The 23,136-nt window shown below is 38.6% G+C and overlaps 2 protein-coding genes across 6 annotated transcripts in view; both read left to right on the forward strand.

Moving 5' to 3' along the window:
- LOC311287787 (uncharacterized protein) overlaps positions 1–23,136 on the forward strand; it is a 449,286-nt gene that overhangs the window by 345,508 nt on the left and 80,642 nt on the right. The gene's annotated exons all lie outside the window — the stretch shown is intronic.
- LOC311287773 (uncharacterized protein) lies at positions 6,260–23,036 on the forward strand. 4 transcript variants are annotated; one of them, XM_084404801.1, is made up of 3 exons: positions 6,260–6,362; positions 7,635–7,737; positions 18,388–23,036. In XM_084404801.1, the coding sequence occupies exon 3, from the start codon at positions 18,393–18,395 to the stop codon at positions 20,439–20,441; it is 2,049 nt and encodes a 682-aa protein (XP_084260927.1). In that variant the 5' UTR covers positions 6,260–6,362; positions 7,635–7,737; positions 18,388–18,392; the 3' UTR covers positions 20,442–23,036. The 4 variants fall into 4 exon arrangements, with proteins under 4 accessions (XP_084260927.1, XP_084260929.1, XP_084260928.1 ...); XM_084404802.1 differs by having other exon boundaries at positions 6,281–6,362; positions 7,640–7,737; XM_084404803.1 differs by lacking the exon at positions 7,635–7,737.

The following is a 23,136-nucleotide window of genomic DNA, read 5'->3' on the forward strand; positions in this document are numbered from 1 at the left end:
TTATACCTTTTTCTTTCTTGTCAGACCCGATGGAAGTGAAGGAGGAGAGTGTAGAACTGAGTGAAGTGAAGGAGGAGAGAGAAGAACTGAGTGAAGTGAAGGAGGAGAGTGAAGAACTGAGTGAAGTGGAGGAGGAACATCATGTCAAACCTGGAGAAAAACCTTTGAGTCACTCAAAGACTAAAATGGCCCTTTTAAACAAAAGAGGAGCCAAGAAATCTTTCACCTGCACTCAGTGTGGAAAGAGTTTATCAAGCAAACAAGGTCTTGAGATTCACTTGAGAGTTCACACTGGAGAGAAGCCGTTCACATGTGATCAATGCGGGAAGAGCTTCGCTCAAAAACAACATCTGAACAAACACAAGAGGATCCACACTGGAGAGAAGTCACATATGTGTGTTCAGTGTGGAAACAGTTTCAGAACCAAGCAAAGTCTTGTGCGTCACATGAGGATCCACACCAGAGAGAAGCCGTTCACATGTGATCAATGCGGCAAAACTTTTGTCTGTGCATCAAACCTGAAGACACACCTGACAGTTCATACGAAGGAGAAGCCGCATTCATGTTCTGTGTGTGGGAAGAGTTTTTCACTTCTGCCATATTTACAAAGACATCAGAAAATCCACACTGGTGTGATAGAGTACATGTGCTTTGAGTGTGAGAAGACTTTTACTAGAGTGGACAGTTTAAACCTGCACCAGAGAATTCACACTGGATAAAAACCTTACATGTGTTCACACTGTGACAAGAGATTCAGTCTGTCATCACATCTGAAAACACATGAGAGGATCCACACTGGAGAAAAACCTTACAAGTGTTCACACTGCGGCAAGAGATTTAATGATTTAAAAAGTCTGAAATCACATGCGAGGATTCACACTGGAGAAAAGCCGCACATGTGTGTTCACTGCAGAACTAGTTTCAGACACAAATCAACTCTTAAGCGTCACATGAGAGTTCACACTGGGTAGAAGTGGCTCAGGTTTTCGCTCTGAAATCACTTCTGCTTCTCATTATGAAGAAACACCATTTAACTGTGATCAGTGCAGTAAACAGTTTCATTGGGCGTCAGTCCTGAAGAAACACCTGAAGATTCACACAAAGGAGAAGATTCATTAGTAATATTACAGCAGAAAAGACACGGCGGTGTGTGTTTCAGTGCTGAAGTCCTTTACTACAGAAGATGCACTGAAAGAGTGCCAGAAAATTCACATTGGAGAAGAAGGTCATAACACTTTTAAGAGAGACATGAATCTGATGTAAATGTTTAACTCGTTCTTCATTGTTTTTCATCAGAACATCTAGTTTGTCTTCCACTTCTACTCTTCAATACAAATACAAGATAAATTTCCATGTATCTTTGAAACTTTTCTTCTCTTTTTCTCCTTCTCTTGACGTGCTTTGGCTCTTATAAGTCAGTAAAGAGAGAGATCTGTATCATTCTCCTTCACTTTTACTTAATGTTTGTATTTGCTTAATGTAATTATTGATTAAACTCTTTACTCTCTTTATTTGAGAGCTGTTTTGCCCAAGTGTATGTCGTATTTATCAATCTTTCACTTCCTCGAGTAATCTGCGCCTTTCTACGCCTTTCTCCGCCCCCTACCACAATTTATGAACGTCCACAACTGAACGGCCTACATACAAGTGCAGTTGAATGAAGTTAACTGATGACAACATTAAAAAGAATCAAACGTTTAGCGATCATGAAATAATACAATAAATACATGATAAGATGTCAACAAGCAGGGAGATAATGAAGATCAGTAGTTCTACTCAAACTACTTGTGCACGTAGGCTATGGAAGATTGGTCAAATCTAGCAAGTAGGAAAGTTTAAGTGGGTGACGTGAAAATTTGTAGTGAATGCACCTAGAGAGAAATGCACATAAATACATAATCAGAGAGTAGCCTTTTTCTTTTCGTTTTGAATTATTTCGTTTGAAGACATTTCAAGCTTTGTGTATTTGATGTATTTATCATGTGTGTGTGAGGCATACGCTGAGTTTCATTAAGTTAGTAGGATGAGATGCGCTCCAGCTGACGTGCAATGCAAGTCACCGCTCGGGCGCCTCCATGATTAGTATCTGTTATATTTGCTTCTCTTACTTATTAAATCCAGGCAATTGGTTGATGAAAAATGTATTAAAATTAAGATACAATTTATAGAAAACGAAATTCACTTTAAAGAAAGGTTTTCTACTAAACAAAACTTAATGAAGTGGTCAACATCATGTCTGACCCACTCCATATCCATCTCTTGATATAATGCATCCTATCTTACTCGTGCTGTTCACTTTTCATATTCAACATAGATGGAAAAAAATAACATTATAATATTTTAACAAATATGATACTAAATGAGATTATTTAATGGCTATAACAGTATAGTAGGCCTATAGATTTGTATAGTAACAGTATAGTAGGCCCTTGTGATTTGTAAGAGCACTCTTCCCTTTGATTAGCCTAATTTTGATATTAGTAAAGACAAGAACAGCTTAATAAAAAATATATTGAGGGGTAGCGCTAGGGCTGGTTTTTAGTAAAGCCCCGAATATTTTGTTCAATTGTCTTTCTCACTGAGCAAAGCAATTAATCAGAAAAACAAATGTGAATAAGATTAAAGCGGCCGTGATTACCTAATCATGAACAGTGCATATTAGCCTACATTTTTATTTATATTTTTCCCTTTGCATTGAAGGTACTTTTGACGTGCTTTTGCAGCGTTGAGCATTGTAGCCAATCACAGACATGTCTGTTGATCACATCGGCCAATCAGAGGCATTTAAATGAGTCGCTGTGCTGAAGATGTGTTTTGCGCGAGCTCACCGAGTTCACGTTCGCAAACCTGTCATTATTATTGGCAATAAACTTAAGATGCAAATAAGAGATTCACTTGATATTATTATTGATGCTGCTCTGATGCACTACATTACGCAACGCTCTGTTTGTTGTTAGGAAGACTAAAAGTTCAGCGGTCTAGCTCATCAATGTCAAAATGATTAAATAAGTTAACGAATGCCTGGTAAAATGTAAGTATAATTTTTTTTTTATATTTGACTGTTTTACAATAGAAAAGTTCAACTACCGAGTCAAGCAACGTATATTTTGGGCTTCGTGTGCACATCTAAACGATCAAATATGTCAAAATGGCTGTCTTGGAGATTCACTTAAACAGTTTATTCACTTAAAGTGTAAGTTGCAGGTTAAATTTTTCACGAAGTAATGCGATGTGTTTATTAAACATAAAGATAAGAACCGCCCACCATTGTTTTTTATACCAAAATGCTGATATAATATGCAAAGTTGGCACTTTTAACAGTGGTTTTAACCGCTCCCGCTCCCTTCCACTAGATGGGGCGTGACGTCATAAGAGGAACTCACTAGTAGAGTTACCGTACACTAGCAGCTATATTCGCCTTACATAACTTCAGAAAAGTTGGTTGTATGTTTTATTTGATAAAAAAAAAATATGGATAAAATAACTCAACTGTAAACATACTCGTGTGTGCTGACTTCAAGGGGACCGTGATCCTGCCTGAAATGAGAATACGCTATTCGCAAAACAAAAGGGTTCAGGCACGTCAGATCAGCCGGTCGCAGGTCGAGCTGTTCCACTAAACTCCAAAACGCGTTCACCTCACGGCAGCACACACTCTCCACTGCTGATAGCCCACACAAACACAGTGATGGGGACATCGATCTCTCTTTTTCTCTTCTGACAATAAACATCGCTAATTAAATCGTGAGAAGTTGATAACGCGTGGATTGAGGAAGGGTATTACATGACGTTTGAGGCGTCGATGAGACTAGCGATTGGTGCCTGTGCAGAGTGTGCATCTCTAACGTTGCAGGCTTGCAGCTCTGATTTGGACTGACTTACTGTAAGTAAATAATGTCTTTAGTCGTTGTCCCTCCTTGCTATTCTACATGACGGCAATATTTTGAAAAGACTCGCTTGTTCCGTTATATTATCCGGGTTAAGTTTGCACCAGACTAGCTCTAACGTAGCTAACGTTACTCACCTGGCCAACCCTCCACTAATTCTCCTCACACCAAGCATTAATAACTCTTTGAGTGCCATGCCTCCCCTCTCTCACGCCTGACCAGTTCCTGTCCAAATTCTAGGGCTGTGGTCCATAAAGAATTAGATGGTTTCCCACTTCCTCAGTCGTTCTCCAAATAGCCATACAGTAGGAATCTAGCGGAGTATGGGTTGCGAGTTCCTCTTGTGACGTCATCACCCAGTAACTGAAAAAACACGCTACCTTTGAAGAAACCCCAATAAATGTTATTTTAACGCATTTTAAGACAGAAATAATTAAATATATACATATAGAGCACTTTAATTTACACATTAATTGGCTGTGGTGGTTAACCTGCAACTTACACTTTAAACACAGTTTATGTCTTAAAGGTGCTGTATGTAGGATCCAGCGGCCTCTAGCGGTGATGTTTCAGATTGCAACAACAGTGCTCGTGCGCGTGCTCAAACTCAAGAGCGCGAACTCACTACCGGCGGCCACACTGAGACTTTCAACACAACGGAGAAAGCATCACACAACATGCTGGAAACTCATGTAAACTCCCACTGCAACATTACCATAATAGGCTACTTTTATCAGCTTGACGTAGAACTAATGCTCCATGCTCGTACCATGATAATGTTACATTGACTGTATTTTGCCGACATGTGGTGTTATCTAGCATTATTTTACTAACTATTTGTGTATCTTTCACAATCAGCAATGTCAACATAGGTCAATGAATGAAAACGAAAACGGTTAGTCAACTAGACTGGACAATTTCAGTGTAACAATAAGACAGTAGGAAGTAATATTACTGTACTGAACATGTCTGGAAATGTGTATTATAATCAATATGATAGTAGTGGGATGAGTGACGTTAGACAGTAGATCTAGTACATAAAATAAAAGTTACATCCTAAAGCACCTGCTTTTTGTTATCATGGAACAGTCTTTTGTATTCATTTCATGTCTTATGTATGTTATATTTTACCTTGCTATTTCAAAACGGAGGTCTCTCCATAATTCAAACGCTCTGCCGATGTTGATCCGTGTTTTCGTCCTGAGTCGATCCGATTGACGTTTGGCCTGACGAGCTTCAGCAGATATATATATATTTTTTTTTTTATATATATATATATATATATTTTTTTTTTTTTTTTTGGAGTTTGTGTTGGAGTCTGTGTTGTGCTGGAGGCAGGTCGTTTTTTGGTGTTATCAGACTCCGTCGTTAGCTGCAGTGCAGTTGCAATAGACTGTAGGCTCGGGAGCGCGCATGCACGTCACATCCGGTGGATTTCGCAGAAAATCCGACCCGGAGACTTCACATAAAAATAGGAATACTGGCCTTCAGAGGTAATAGCAAAACACGAAAAGTGGATAAATGTAATGTGTGATTACAACCCCTTCAAGAGTAGTAACAGTAGTAATACCGTTAAAACCTTAACGATACCCATCCCTATTGGCAGCAACGAATTAAAAGTTATGGCCAATTTAACTGTGATTTAAATTCAGTATATATACTTCTGCCATATGTTGCCACCCCTCAAAAATTCCTGCCCCCCTCTCGCCACCCCATAAATATTTGTCTAGATCCGCCCCTGATTATAGGAGAAGACTCAGAGCTGTTCTCTCTGAAAATAGGAGGTTGCAAAATGTATTTAATAAAAGTAGTCAGGTCCCAAAATAGATAAATAGCCCTGGATAAGATGCAGTAGGCATTTTTGAGGAAAAGTACTTCAAGTGTTGTTTCTATATGATTTTTAGGTGCTGAATCCATTTCTGCCGTATAACAAGTTGTAAACATCACTGTTTTGGCATAAACAATAAAAACAAAATGGCTGCCAAAAAATAATCTGTATGTGTATATATCTCTTTTATAATTATAATTACACAATTACTTTGTTTTGAAAGATAGGTTGTGGCAATGTACTGTCAGTTAAACTTCAAACTACTTTATTGGCATTAATGTTTCATAATATATAATACACAAAAAGAACTATCACAGAGGAATGATTAAAATAAGTCATATGTAAGGTGCCATTGATGTTTACAGTAATTTTGCAATATACAGTGAAGTAAAGTGCAGCAGAATGAGAAAATAAACTTTAGATAAAATACCATGTGCAGGACTGAATTTATTTAGATTTTTCAGTGGATTTATCATTGTGTAAATGTGTATTCTAGTGAGGACTTTAATTTTGAAAAGCAGTCACTGACAACCTCTTTGTTCAGCAAGCAGGAAGTACTAGTAGCACTGCAATAGTTCAGCAAAATGTGGTAGCTGTGTGACATCTCTAAACATTACCTTTCTTTTCATCTGTTAGACGCAATGTCTGTAAGTACACAGTGTTACATTTATTGTGTGATACATTTGAGAAGGTTATTTGATATTAAGATGTATATTTTCTTAGTTTAATTATCCTTGCGTTATTGTCAGTCTGTAATTTTCCAATTTCATATTTAGTGATTGTAAATTTTGTACATTTCTACAGTTGAATACATAAAAAATATTGTATAAGTACATAATTGTACATAAGTTGTATGGTCGTTTTCAGTTTCTGCAGATTTTAATGATATAATTACTTTATTGTAATGAATATATTTATCATAAAACCCTTAAATATAGCAGTTTAACAGTCTTTTATAATGTATCCTGACTCAAATAATGTGTTTCTAACAGCAAACACTCAGAATAAAGTGAGATGATCTGCTGATGATCCTGAATGGCTTGTTGAATGCGTGTTGATAGTCTGAGGCTCATCAATATTAACAGATCTGCTGAAAACACTCTTTATTTCATGACAATAGTTCCTGTTTTCACCTCATTTATTATGCTGATGTCTTCAGATCTCCTGTAAATTGACACTTAAAGCTCATTGCATTGGTGTCAGCAGACTGAGGGTAATTGTTGGCTTTTAGATGTTTGTTTTTTAATTACAGTTCTTTGCTACTTTTCTAGATATCTGCCATTATTTTAACGAATAAACAGAATAATGTTAGAATTAGAAATAAAATTTGCTGTATGATAGACAGACAGATATAAATGCTCTCTCTCGCTCTCTCTCTCTATAAATATATATATTTTTTTTTATAATTTTTGTTTTCAGTCATATTTAGAACGAGAATCATTTGATGACATATTCAAACACTGTATTTTAGGATCATAGTGAAGCCCCAAAATACTCGTTCATTTTCATTTTAAGTCTTTATACTTATCATTCTTCCACTATCTTATCCCAATATTATTCAAACCACTTATTTGTCAGCAAGAAGCTTTTAATCATTTAAAAAATAATGACATTTAGTCTGATCTCTTCAGAAAATAGTCAGAATAATTATGCTGTTATATTTTTACATACAGATGTTACACTGAATGATGATCCAAAATTATTTATACTAAATTCTGACATTTTGTCTCCACAAAAGTTATTTGAACATATACATTACATATACATTACATTGTATACATTACACTTGCATTTACTGTTTTCTATGTATACAAAATCACTTTTGTAAATTTAATATCAATCAGACACTAAAATTAAATATCTGGTCTTTGACCCTATTAAAACAAACTCAGTAACTGATATTTTTTTGATTTTGGCAGATCAGCTCCTCCCACAGCAATTACATAATCAGTGAAGCCCCTCCTACTTCAGTCACGTGATCAGTGAAGCTCCTCCCACAGTAATTCTCCAATAATTGCTGAGGTTGGTCTTTATTCTTCATTCATTGAAACCAGCTTCACCTGCCGTATTAATTGTCAACATCAAACCAAATATAATTTTAGCTCTGTTTTATATCTGATTTGCAAGTTTTTGCAGCCATGTTACAGAAATGTTGGACATTTCTTAATATAGTTTACACTTTTTTTATTATTTTCTTTAAGCAATAAACAGTAAACTGTATCAAGTAAATTAAATTTCCAGAATGGCTGACAGGGTTGTAAGCGTAACTTAAGCAATATCTGATTTAAGTTGTATTAAGTCAAGTCAAGTCAAGTTTATTTATATAGTGTTTTTCACAATACAGATTGTATCAAAGCAGCTTCACAGTATTAAATTAAAATAATACATCAATGTTTGTTTCTAGTGGAAAACGTCCACGTTTGGCAATGCTGATCAATAGTATTGTTGATTGATTAATTAAATTAAGTATCCCCAACTGAGCAAGCCAAAGGCAACAGTGGCAAGGAACCGAAAAACTCCATCAGGTGACCTAATGGAGAAAAAAAAACCTTGGGAGAACCCAGGCTCAGTCGGGGGCCAGTTCTCCTCTGGCGTTTATGAAGTAGAGACCGGATTTAACTGTAAGATTACAAGTATTATATGATTATTATATGCCTGGCTGAAGAGATGCGTCTTTAATCTAGTTTTAAACTGGGAGAGCGAGTCTGAGCAACGAACAGTATCAGGAAGGCTATTCCAGAGTTTCGGAGCTAAATGTGAAAATGCTCTCCCTCCTTTGGTGGACCTTGAATTTAGTGATCTTAAAGAGCGTGATGGATTATAGGGCGATAGAAGATTGGTTAAATAGACTGGAGCTAAGCCGTTTAGGGCTTTATAAGTCAGTAGCAATACCTTGTAATTAATACGGAACTTTATAGGTAACCAATGTAGTGATGTTAACATTGGTGTTATATGATCATATTTTCTTGATCTAGTAAGAACTCTAGCGGCGGCATTTTGGACTAACTGTAGCTTGTTTATTGAGGATGCAGGACAACCGGCTAATAAAGCATTACAGTAATCTAGTCTCGAGGTCATGAATGCATGAACTAACTTTTCTGCATCAGAAACAGATAGCATGTTACGTAGCTTAGCAATGTTTCTAAGGTGGAAAAAGGCTGTTCTTGTAACATATGAAATATGATTTTCAAAAGACAGGTTGCAGTCTAGTATAACACCCAGGTCTTTTACTGTAGAGGATAAAGTAACAGGACATCCTACTATGTTAAAGTTGTGGTGTGAGAGGTTTTGTGGGCGGTTTTTTAAACCGATGATTAGTACCTCTGTCTTGTCTGGATTTAATAAAAGAAAATTACACGTCATCCAATCTTTTATATCTTTAACACACTCTGTCAATTTGGATAATTTAGCGTTTTCATCTGGCCGTGATGAAATTTTAGATTTGAGTGTCATCAGCATAACAATGTAAACTAATTCCATGTTTCTAGGGCTGGTCCGAATACCATTTTTTGAGCTTCGAAGCTTCGGTAGTAATGAACAGCGAATAATCGAAGCTTCGGAGAGAGGGTGCTGAACATATTCTTCTCTCTAATAAAGGCAGGAACCTCTGTGTCTGTATGTCCGTTTGAATTTTGATTATTTCGAGAACTGTTCATCAAATCGACTTCACGAGAGTGCAGTGTCGCATTTGGTGCAATATAGATGGACACGAGACGTGACACGTTCAGAATTAATAAACAGTAAACTACAGAACAGCGCGAGCGGGAAGCGGCGCACCTCACGCGGGCAGGGCTTATATACTCCGAGAACGGACACTGCACTAGTGATATAAAACGCACACACACAGGTCTGTTAACTTAAAGGAGTCATAACCTGCAAATTTCACTTTTCCACGAGAATCAATGTATGTTATGATTGCATAATGATTATACACTGGCCGGGAAGCCGATATTTAAAAGTGAAGCGTTTGTTTACCTCAGGATTTGTAAAATAGCCCACGTGCACGCGCACTAAAAAACGAGATTTTGATTTCAGCCCCGTCTTGACGTCAAGACGGGGCAGGATATACCATATATGGACACCGCAGCAGAAAGCCCGCCCTTCCCCTCTCCCCCTCATATTCAGTTCAGTCGCGAAAGATGGAGAAACCGAGTGCACACGTGAGTTGCTCTGTGGTTGACTGCCAGAAACAACATGCGAATGTGTTTTCTATACCAAAAACGGACCAAACTGTCAGGGACCAGTGGATAAAATTCATTTTTAATGACGCTGTCCCAGCAACACTTTCAACTGGCTTATTGTTCGGTGTCTGCGCTAAACATTTTACGCCGGAATCATTCACAAATTTGGGCCAATATCAGGCGAAGTTGGCCACGAAGCTCCGTTTGAAAAAAGGTGCCATTCCAACCATCCGGGACTTGTCTGAAATTGAAACGGTAAGACTGTTTTTATTGCTCTACTGTGTGTAACAAACAGCAGCTAACTACTAATGCGGCTATTGTATGTAACGTTAGATTCAAGGTAAACACGGGGAATGGACTCTACGTCCACGGCAGCCAAAACATCGCATCAGATCTCGCGAGACAATAAAGCCTTCAGAAATAAAGGTTTTAGGAGCTCTGTTTTTATTTTTTTTTCCACTTTTATTTTTTAGAAGTGCATGAAAGACTATAATACAGCAGTAGGTATCCAAATTAAGACTAGGTTATGACTCCTTTAAGCAATACTTAAGGTGGTCTAATATTTTTCTGACTAACAAATTACTGACACAATAAAGGGTAGATTTAAATAAAGAAAAACGAAATTTAAATAAAGAAAAAATGAAATTTAAATAAAGAAAAATGAAATTAAGTTAAATTATTTTCCACAATGTCAAATCAACGCAGCTTAACCCAAAACACAAGCTCAGGCATGCACTTCGGTCCATACAAACTCCGCTGTTCTGCGTTCTAGCTGGAGAACAGTCCTGTTGCTGGAACAGGCGTCGGTTCTATTTCTAGCATGCACGCGTTTTCCGCGTGGCTCGAGCCGCACCTGAGTGTCTCACGCAGGCAGTGTGCAAACTCCAACCTGTTAACATGGGAGCCAAAAAAGGACACGCCACTCAGCTGAGACGCTCACACCACGCAGCCAGTGTGTCGCCGGCCTTATTCAAGCGCGAATGAGAACCATTTCGCGGGGGATCCCAGGTGTGAAAAAAAAAAAAAAAAAAAAAAAGAATATTTGAATGTCAAATTATCAAATCGAATACCAACCCACCGAACGAATATGCGAATATTCGGGTCCAGCCCTACATGTTTCCTTATAATATTTCCAAGTGGCAGCATATATATTGAGAATAACAGAGGGCCTAACACAGATCCCTGCGGCACTCCATAGTTTACTGGAGTTATGATAGATTTTTCTCCATTTAAATATACAAAATGGTAGCGGTCAGATAAGTATGATCTAAACCAGCTTAATGCCTGTCCATGAACACCAGTGTAGTTTTGTAGTCGATCTAAGAGTATTGTGTGATCTATAGTGTCGAACGCAGCACTAAGATCGAGTAAAACTAGTATTGAGATACAGCCTTGGTCAGAAGCTAAAAGTAAATCATTTGTAATTTTAACGAGCGCAGTTTCTGTGCTATGATGCGGTCTGAATGCTGACTGAAACTTTTCATAGATGTCATTTTCTTGAAAGAAAGAGCACAATTGAGCGGACACAACTTTTTCTTGTATTTTAGACATAAAAGGTATATTTGAAATGGGTCTGTAATTTGCTAGATTATTATGATCTAATTGTGGTTTCTTAATAAGCGGTTTTATAACTGCCAGTTTAAATGTTCTTGGAACATGACCTAAAGATAAAGACGAGTTAATAATATTTAGAAGAGGTTCTTCCACTAAAGGTAACACTTCTTTTAGTAGTTTAGTTGGTATTGGATCTAATAAACATGTTGTTGGTTTAGATGCAATGATAAGTTTATTTAGCTCTTCCTGTCCTATAGTTGTAAAGCGCTGTAGTTTTTCTTGAGGAGCGATAATTGAGGCTGAATCATAAGACACCATTAAAGATTGTACATTTACAATTGTGTTTCTGATGCTTTCTATTTTCTCAGTGAAGAAATTCCTGAAATCATTACTACTAAACTGTAACGGAATATTTTGCTCAGGTGACGTCTGTTTATTTGTTAGTCTGTTAGTTAAATAAAAACCTTGGATTATTTTGGTTATTTTCTATTAGTTTGCAGAGATGCTCAGCCCTGGCCGCTTTTAGTGCCTTTTTATAACGTGACATACATATTTATAACGTCTTTCCACGCGATTCTAAAGACCTCTAAATTAGTTTGTTTCCATTTACGCTCTAAATTACGAGTTTCTCTCTTGATAACATGCATAGTATTGTTATACCATGGTGCTTTAGTTTTCTCTCTAACCTTTCTTAATCTAATTGGTGCAACAATGTTTAATGTACTAGAGAAAATGTTGCTCATAGTGCTAGTCATTTCCTCTAGTTCATCTGTTTGTTTGGGTTCACTAATCAGCTGAGTTAGATCAGGTAAGCTATTTGAGAATCTATCTATAGTGGTTGGAAGGATTGTTCTGCCTGGTCGATAACGCGGCGCAACGTGACAAATTTCAGCAGTACGTAGTATGCAAGTGACCATGTAATGATCAGTGACTTCATCACTTTGTGGTATAATATCTATATCGGTTGGATTGGTTCCATGTGATATAATTAAATCCAGCGTATGATTAAGCCGATGAGTGGGACCAGTGACGTTTTGCTTGACCCCAAATGAGTTTAATAAAACTGTAAACGCAGCCCCTAACGCATCATTTGTGTTATCGACGTGTATGTTAAAATCTCCAACAATTAATGCTTTATCGACATTGACCAATAGATCTGAAAGAAAATCTGCAAACTCTTTTAGGAAATCAGCGTAAGGCCCAGGCGGTCTATATACGGTAGCCAAGGCTATAGATAATAGGGATTTCTTTCTTACATCTAAGAGAGTAACATTTAGCACAATTACTTCAAACGAATTAAACCTGTGACCTGTTTTCTGAGTAACATTAAGAATATCTCTATAGATTGTTGCAACACCGCCGCTACGACCAATCAGACGGGGCTCGTGCTTATAACAATATCCTGGAGGAGTAGACTCATTAAGACCAAAATAATCATTAGGTTTAAGCCAGGTTTCAGTAAGGCAAAGTACATCGAAGCTATTATCTGTGACCATTTCATTTACAATAACCGCCTTAGGTGTGAGCGATCTTATGTTAAGAAGACCTAGCTTTATAAATTGTTTTTGTTCACTAATATTGAGATTTTCTGGTTTAATCACAATTAGATTTTTCCTGGATCCTACAGTAGATTTAAAGTTTGACCTCACTAAACGAGGAATAGACACAGTTTCAATATAATGTTCTACATTGGTACTTATATCAATTAAGTTTGGACAGCAAAGAGTGTGATTTGGACTTTGACTTACTAGTCATATGGTGTGTAACGTCTTGGAGATGGTTGTCCGACAGAAGAGCCGATCCGATTCTGCTGGGGTGAAGGCCATCAGCACGGAAGAGCCTAGGTCGCTCCCAGAACAGATTCCAATTATTTACAAAGAGAAGTCTCTGTTCATTACACCATGACATTAACCATTCATTTAGAGCAAATAATCTACTGAACCTTTCTTGTCCTAGTCGGTACGTGGGAAGCGGTCCAGACACAATGATCGTTGTTTCAGGCGATGTGCTGCGTACCGTCTCGATCAGGCTCCTGTAGTCCTTCTTCAAAACCTCCGTCTGCCGCAACCTGATGTCGTTCGTTCCCGCGTCCAGCACGACAGCTCCGACGCGCTTGTCACTGTTCAGGATCTCGGGGACCTGCGCAGCGACATCAAGAACACGAGCACCAGGAAAGCAGTGAGTGCGCACCTTACCTCTACCTGAGGTAGCGTGGACATGCTGGATGATGGAACTGCCGATGATCACAGCGTTGCGTTCCATCTCGCGTAGAGGGGAGAAGCGGTTCCGGGTGGAGATCTCGAAGGCCGGGAGGGGCGGAGAGGTCCTAGCTCTGGTCCTGGCTCGCGTCTTCCGCTGTGGAATAACCCAGGGTCTATGGTGTTGTGTCGGTGCCGGAGTGAACGAAACCAGGGATGATCGCGTCCTGGCTGCTCGGGTCCTGTGCAGAGAAACACACGGAGTAGACGAGGTCGGAGTCAAAAGGTTACTAACCACTGACTTGTGAACATCGGTGCGTGATGTTTCAAGCGCGGATTGCCGATCTCGCAGCTCGGCCTGCCTCTCTTGTAGGTCGCGGATCTGTCTCTCCACCGACTCAAGCTCTAACTGCACAGCATGTAGCTCGAGGGTGTCCTCACCTGCACTCAAAGGTAACGTTAGACACACATCCGTTATATTCGCCATTATAGCAGATGTGCTACAATGGCGAATTATAGCTTTCAGTGATACGGGTGTAGATAGGCGCGGCCACGCGTGCAATGCTAGCGGGCTAAGGCTAGTTGTGGAAGTTCGGAAGGTTGGATATAAGTAGTGATATCAAAGCGATCCGATTGTTTTTTAAAGAGAATAGTATTCCAGATATGTTCACAGTCACACGCTATAAAAATTAAAAATGTTTGTTTGTAAAAGAGTGTAAAGAAGAAAATCAAGGTTTATGAATTAATTCGAAGGAGCTCCAAACACAACAACGCACTCAGTCGCGACGCATGCGCAGTCCAATGACTTTTATCCCCTAAGACTTCTATGTCTATGTGAAATGCAATATAAGATCCATAACTATGTTTTCAGTGGTGTATAAAGACCTTAATGAAATGCTATGTTTTTATTACCTAGCATTTAGGCATATTAGCCTATGCCGTGTGGTTGATGTCCTGTGTTGCTAGCTGAGCAGAAATACATAATCATGTTTGACTTGGTCCCCTCAAAGTTGCGTTGGATTTTCTCTTCAGCATAAAGGTTTAGAGACCCATCTATCACTGTTTTCCATGTTTGTATAGTTAGTTTATGGAGTAAATATATAGGCTGTAATCTGTGTGTTTACATTCTAGCTGTTTTATAAATGGCGGGTGCTGGTGTTCCGCCTGCGTTCGGTCATCAGCGTACACTAACGTCACGGATAGTTCCTATAGTGCTGGTTTAGACCCTACTCTGAAGTAGGACCTAAATTAGTTCCTACAAATGGAGTTCCTAGAACTAAAATCGTTCCTAGTCAGCGTGTTCGCACCGCAGGAACATCTGGGTACTTTAGCCAATAGTTCTAGGAACTGTGAAAAGGTTCCTCCGGTCGGAAAGCGGCTAATGAAGGTGGCCTGGATTTTCATGAGTTTTCCGTTCTTCTCTAACAGAACTCTAAGATCCCGCACAGCTTTAGAGGACAGTGGCAGCGTTTGGATGAAGCCATGCAAAATATCAATGTTTTCTGCCAGATATTGCACAGCTTTTATCATCTTGTCTGGTCAGCAAACACTGGCATGAGAGGGGAGACAGACCCTGCTGGATCATGAAGGTCCTCAATTCAAGACGACGGCAGAAAACACGCTTTACCAAACCACACATCCGGTTCAGTTCTTCAAATGTCTCTGGAAACACTGCTAAAACTAACTGCAGAAGATGTGCAAGACTGGTGACTTAAGGCATTGGGAAAGATAAAGAATCGTGTTGTATGCTTTTTTCATATAACTTGCAGAATCTGTGACAAAAGCCCATACATCATTAAACTCAATGATGTTGGAGTTAAGACAGGAGATGACAGCCTGGGATACGGTGCTGAAATTAACCCAGTCCAAAAAAATGAGATCTGCTGCAACAGGTGGCTTGCCCACTGGCTGGAGGAGAATAGCAAGAGCACAACGTCCGCAAGCATCTGTTGTTTCATCTGCAATTACATAAACAGGACTTCCATGTACAGCCTGCTTGATGTCCTCCAAATACTGAAGAGATAAGTGTGGAAGATAATCAGAGCGTAGGTGAGATGGAGCTGGAATCGACCCTCCCTGTTTGCAGTTCTTCTGTAAAAATTAGGAAACATTTTTGTTTTTTTTCCAGAGGGATGTCAGCTTCAATGAAGGTCTTTATGAAATCATAAATGAACTCCTTTCTTTCAGCTGTAGATGGAGTCTTAGATATACAGGAGGCCAATGTCTGTGTTCTGAATGATGCTGGGGGGTAAAAAAGTATTTTGTTATTTTAGGGGGCTATTTTAATTCCAAAGCCAAGGGAACTTTATAAGCATGCATAGTATCCGTAGAACATTTATTTATTTACGATACATTATTCATTCACATTTTATTAAGATGATGCTGATTGCTTTCCTCATTTTATTGATTAAGGCATTAAGATTTCCAAAAGATGATTTTGTATTCCTCTTTTAAGTCAACTTTAGAATGGGTGTGTTCACTTATGCTAAGCACTGTGTGTGTGTGTGTGTGTATACCGTTCAAAGGTTTGGGGTCGGTACGATTTGAAATGCTTTTAAAAGAAGTCTCTTACTGTCTTACTGTTTACTGGTTAAATAAAATAATGTGAAATGGTTTGATTTTACTTAAAGGAGAACTCCGGTCAATTTTAACATTGAGCTCATTTTTTTGTACATTTGGAGTGCTGTCAATACAGAGAACAACGACAAAAATCGGTGTTGCCTACACCGAGTTATTCTATTTTTAAAATTTGCACCCTGTTGACTTCAATGGGGTAAGTACTAAACCTGCTTTTAGGCTCTTAACATCCTTGGTGCACTTGTGGCTCTTAACATCCACAAGTGCACAGAAAATGTGAGTGATTCCTTCTGAGTGAACACGAGTGAATCTGACTGCAGTAGATGTGAAAGATATGTATAAAAATGATGTTATTTAAGCCAGCGCAAATACCTTTGTTTACATCCTGTTTTTCGGTTGAAGTCCAAAGTAGTCGATTGCCGAGTTCACGCGCGTGATCAAAGGTATTAAACCTATGCGTGTGAACTCTGCAATCGACTACTTTGGACTTCACCCGAAAAACAGGATGTAAACAGGTATTTGCGCTGGCTTAAATAACATCATTTTTATACATTTCTTTCACATCTACTGCAGTCAGATTCACTCGTGTTCACTCAGAAGGAATCACTCACATTTTCTGTGCACTTGTAATGACACATCAAGGATGTTAAGAGCCTAAAAGCAGGTTTAGTACTTGCCCCATTGAAGTCAACAGGGTGCAAATTTTAAAAATAGAATAACTCAGTGTAGGCAACACCGATTTTTGTAGTTGTTCTCTGTATTGACAGCACTCCAAATGTACAATAAAATGAGCTCAATGTTAAAATTGACCGGAGTTCTCCTTTAAAACGTTTATAATAAATATAGTACTATTAGCCTATCAATATTACTTTGAGAACTACGTTCGATTGTACAAAAGTACAATAGTAAAACTATTTCTGTGATCATTAATATTCATCAAGTTAAACCAAACTTTTATTTTGACGGGTTTTTGAGTGTATCTGATGATGAAATGCTGAACGTCGTGTAATCAAATCTGCGGCACTCATTTACAGAGACTCGCAAAACTATCAGACTTTAATAGCAGTCTTTAATATTCACAGACACTAGTCAATATAACGTTAGCGATTTGATATTATAATCGGCAGTGAGGCAGAGTAGTTATTTCCGCTTTGCGCTGGTATTGCGGTAGCAATAAACACAAATAAACACCACCCAGCACTGTTCTCATCATGATTACTTTTTATTATTTTTCAACACAAAGAAAATAAAACTTTAAATAAACTTGCCAAGAGCACTCCTCTTTCTATTCGTGTGGCGAGCGGATTTGAGATGTTCCAGTGCCGTCTGTCGTCTCAGGTAATAAACGGAGTGTTGACAGGCTTTACAAAACATAACTCCGCCATATTCATAAAAATCGTTTGCAAATTCTTTTCCTTAATTCCTCCGCGTTCAGTTTTATTTGAGATATTTTCAACTTTCACTCTCTCATAAAATGTAAACATCAATCAGCGCAGCCTACTACCCCCTCACAATCGCGTGCGCACGCAGGTTGTAGCCTGTCAATGACGGACACTACAATCCAGGGAAAACTGCGTAAATCTGCGGAGGTTTCTGCGGGCGCGGATTCCGTGTGGGCCTGGTCATAACCTCCAACTAATAATCAGACTTATGAGTTTGTGACCGTGAGATCAGCATTATTGGCCGGGGTGAAACTCTAAGTGACAATCCAAATGAAGCAGTAAAATAAAATGTAAAGAGTTCAATTTAATAATCAAATGTCTATTTAAACTATGATATAAATGACTAATAATTATTTGGCGTTCCAATTTGAACTGGAACGCAGTGAAACTTGTGTTTCTGGTTTCCCACGTTCACATGCGAATGAATGGGAGTCATTGGAATTAAGTCTAGTGTGACTGGACTGTAATAATTAAATAGTTTTAAGTAAAATAAATTACATTTTACATTAGATGATTGTGTCAATTATCAAATATATTTAATAGTTATTTCTACAGAAACAAGGGATTTGTGTCTATAATGTTTTAAAATAATTATCATCAATGTACCTCATTTATGGAAAGTACTTTTTGTTATTACATCAGAGCTCTTTTATGTTCTTTCACTTCACATGCATTATTTTTGTTGTGCTCAAAATGAAATAACCTTTTCTCTGATTTCAGACCTGATGGAGAGTGAAGAACTGAGTGAAGTGATGGAGGAGAGTGAAGAACTGAGAGAAGTGAAAGAGGAGAGAGAAGAACTGAGTGAAGTGAAGGAGGAGAGTGAAGAACTGAGTGAAGTGAAGGAGGAGAGTGAAGAACTGAGAGAAGTGAAGGAGAGAGAAGAACTGAGTGAAGTGATGGAGGAGAGTGAAGAACTGAGTGAAGTGAAAGAGGAGAGAGAAGAACTGAGTGAAGTGAAGGAGGAGAGTGAAGAACTGAGTGAAGTGAAGGAGGAGAGTGAAGAACTGAGAGAAGTGAAAGAGGAGAGAGAAGAACTGAGTGAAGTGAAGGAGGAGAGAGAAGAACTGAGTGAAGTGATGGAGGAGAGTGAAGAACTGAGTGAAGTGAAGGAGGAGAGTGAAGAACTGAGTGAAGTGGAGGAGGAGAGTGAAGAACTGAGTGAAGTGAAGGAGGAGAGTGAAGAACTGAGTGAAGTGAAGGAGGAGAGAGAAGAACTGAGTGAAGTGATGGAGGAGAGTGAAGAACTGAGTGAAGTGAAGGAGGAGAGTGAAGAACTGAGTGAAGTGAAAGAGGAGAGTGAAGAACTGAGTGAAGTGAAGGAGGAGAGTGAAGAACTGAGTGAAGTGATGGAGGAGAGTGAAGAACTGAGTGAAGTGGAGGAGGAGAGTGAAGAACTGAGTGAAGTGGAGGAGAGTGAAGATGTGAGTCGCTCAAGGACTAGAAAGACACTTTTAAAGAAAAGAAGAGCCAATAAATCTTTCACCTGCACTCAGTGTGGAAAGAGTTTATCAACCAAACAAAGTCTTGAGACCCACATGAGGATCCACACTGGAGAGAAGCCGTTTAAGTGTGAACAGTGTGGAAAGAGATTCAGATTCAAAGAAAATCTTCAGATTCACATGAGAGTTCACACTGGCGAAAGGCCACACGCATGTGATCAGTGTGGAAAGAGTTTCAAACAATCATCATCCCTCAATGTTCACATGAGGATCCACATTGGAGAGAAGTCATATGCATGCAATCAGTGTGGAAAGAGTTTTACAACCAAAGGAAATCTTGAGCGTCACATGAGGATCCACACTGGAGAAAAGCCGTACGCATGTGATCAATGCAAAAAGAGTTACTCAGATAAACACACTCTTAATTTTCACATGAGAATTCACACTGGAGAGAAACCATTCATGTGTGATCAGTGTGAAAAGAGATTCTCAAACAAACAATATCTTAAGCTTCACATGAGTGTTCACACCGGAGAGAGACTGATCACGTGTGATCAGTGCGGGAAGAGTTTCACACAAAAAACTAACTTCAAGATCCACATGAGGATCCACACTGGAGAGAAGCCATTTATGTGCGATCAGTGTGGAAAGAGATTCTTAAACAAACAACATCTTGAAATTCACACGAGAGTTCATACAGGAGAGAAGCCGTTTTCATGTGATCAGTGTGGAAAGAGATTCTCAGACAAACAAAAACTTCAGATTCACACGAGAGTTCATACAGGAGAGAAGCTGTTCACATGTGATCAATGCAGCAAAACATTTCTCTATGCATCACACCTGAAGACACACCTGACAGTTCATACGAAGGAGAAGCCGCATTCATGTTCTGTGTGTGGAAAGAGTTTTTCAGTGCGGTCAAATTTACATAAACATGAGAAAATTCACACTGGTGTGAGAGAGTACGTGTGCTTTGAGTGTGGGAAGTCTTTTATTACAGCTGAACATTTAAAACAGCACCAGGGGATCCACACTGGAGAAAAACCTTACAAGTGTTCACACTGTGACAAGAGATTCAGTAACTCATCATATCTGAAAATGCATGGGAGGATCCACACTGGAGAGAAACCTTACAAGTGTTCACACTGTGACAAGACATTCAGTAACTCATCATATCTGAAAACGCATGAGAGGATCCACACTGGAGAGAAACCTTACAAGTGTTCACACTGTGACAAGAGATTCAATCGGTCAGCAGATTTGAAAAGACATGAGAGGATCCACAGCAGAGAGAAGCCGCACACGTCTCTCCTGTGTAAGTCAGTTTCCTAACAGCCATGATGAGCAAAAGGACATCTTGGTGGTGGCTTGCTATCTTATTACATTTTTTACATTATTATGATATACTGTGTTATAATTATAAGAAAGTATCTCATTACTACATAAAATTCTTATTACAAGAAAGTATCTCATTATTATTAGAACATTTCTCATTATGACTATACTTTGTCCCACGGACATCATGAGACTGAACGTTTTTAAACACAGGACAAGATGTAAATCTCCTTTATGTGAGAGCACGTTCCAATTACATCCTTGAATCCTTGATCTTGACATTTGCAGATATTTTGATGTTGCAGAATAGGAATTATGGGAGGCAGTTTGTCATCAAATATGGGAGAGTAGGCACGTCATCGGAGTCATCCGGTGGGCTCCCTCTTTTTATGTTTCATTGATGAACCCACCACATCACAGGAGGGCTCAACGGTGATACCTGGCGTCCCAGTGATGTTGGCCTGTTCCTGGTAACTTTTACATATCCAACATCGCAATTGCAACTTTATTTCACGCAATTCTGACTTTATATCTTGCAATTCTGAGAAATAAAGTCAGAATTGCGAGATGTAAACTCGCAATTGTGAGATAAAAAGCAATTATCTTTTAAAATGTTTTATTCTGTGGCCGAAACAGAGCTTCCATACCTCCTGGCCTCTTCCTCCCATCCATCCTCCCTGACGTGTACCGTTACGGTAGGGCCGGCCCAGCTATCGGTAGGCGCCGGCGGTGCCGCGGTAGCCTACCTGAGAAAACAGATGTGTCCCAATGTGAAGGCTGCATCCTTCGAAGGACTGAAGACTTCAAGGATGCAGCCTATGCGTCCTCCGAAGGACGCACCATGTAGCCTCCATAGGATTTCCTAATTGCGCAGCCAGGTGTTCCCGATTACCGCTCCTGGCAACGGTGCGAGAGTATGCTGCCATCCTGACAATTAATTTGATATGCTATGGAGCCAGAACTTGCTATTGTCATTTTTATGTTTTATATTTTACTGGAGGACATGGTATTTAGGATGTTTCAGGTCATACTTTCGGCTTAGCTGAAGATTCAAATGTTCATTTATATCTTACCTTGATGTGATTTTGTAGGCTAGTGTATTCTTTTTATTATGCACATAAATGGACCATGGTAAATATATTTACACAGGTTTTTAACCCCAGTGCGAATGTTACTGCCGCTCTTCATCGGGAGCTGTCAGTCACTGTTGCTAGGCGACAAGAACAATCGTCCGTAGGCTAGACCGGTCCGAGTGCTTCAGATGCGCCCTTTGAAATGGGACGGAGCTGTAGTTATCAACAATTTGTTAATATTGTGACAATAAGCCTACATTTTGTTACTTTAATTTTCAAAATAACCAGTGGTGGTATATAAGGAACTACATACTTCGTTAATACTCAAAGTATTTTTCACACACGGGACAGCCACACTACAAAATTGTTATTTTACAATATGATGCATTGTTTTACATTAAACTACACAAAAGTATATAGTTTAAATGTATCAACCTTGAAAATATTCAGAAGTAAAATGCAACATGCAGTAATAGAAAAACATCATGATGCAAAACATAAAAACCCTGACAAGGTTTTTTTCCTCCAGAATTCCTTTACTTTTACTCTTGATACCTTAAGTACATTAGAGTATTCAAGATAATGAAAATAATAATAATAAAAAAATTGCTTAACTAAGGTTTAAAATATATGACTAGTAGTTTTTCGCCAATGTGGTATTAGTGGTTATTAAAGGAGAACTCCGGTCAATTTTAACATTGAGCTCATTATTTTGTACATTTTGTCGATTGCCGAGTTAACGCGCATAGGTTTAGTTACCTATGATCACGCGCGTGAACTCGGCAATCGACTACTTTGGACTTCACCCGAAAAACAGGATGTAAACAGGTATTTGCGCTGGCTTAAATAACATCATTTTTATACATATCTTTCACATCTACTGCAGTCAGATTCACTCGTGTTCACTCAGAAGGAATCACTCACATTTTCTGTGCACTTGTAATGACACATCAAGGATGTTAAGAGGCTAAAAGCAGGTTTAGTACTTGCCCCATTGAAGTCAACAGGGTGCAAATTTTAAAAATAGAATAACTCGGTGTAGGCAACACCGATTTTTGTAGTTGTTCTCTGTATTGACAGCACTCCAAATGTACAATAAAATGAGCTCAATGTTAAAATTGACCGGAGTTCTCCTTTAAAAGTACTTTAGTGTAATAAAGTATCTCAATATTTATTCCATGAGTTAGCCCTGCAAACCTGTTGGTAGACAATTTAGTGGATAGTGAAAATATGCAGTCAAACACTCTGGAGAGCATCCCAGATGATGTCCCACCAGCAGAAGCCTTACCAGGGTCTCTATTGTGGAGCCCATCCCGGTCCAGCAGCAACACCAGGGTCTCCCACTCAGCTGAATAAAAGTCTACATAATTTTTCTTATTTTATGTACTGTAAATTTAAATGTTAATGTTGATTTTGATATGTTTAACGTATGTTTTAAATAGTTGGGGGGGAAAAAAGGTATAGAAGAATTTGTTTCATGTAGAAATTATGACTTATCATAACAAAAATAAATAATGTCCAGAGCAATGAATTCTCTTTTATTTACACATTTAAAGTTGCATAAAAATAAATAAATGTACAGATTTTTTTTTTCCTTTTAAAAAATATAGGTGAAAAAA

This window comes from Rutilus rutilus (assembly GCF_951802725.1).
Source record: "Rutilus rutilus genome assembly, chromosome: 1".
Lineage (NCBI taxonomy): Eukaryota > Metazoa > Chordata > Actinopteri > Cypriniformes > Leuciscidae > Rutilus > Rutilus rutilus.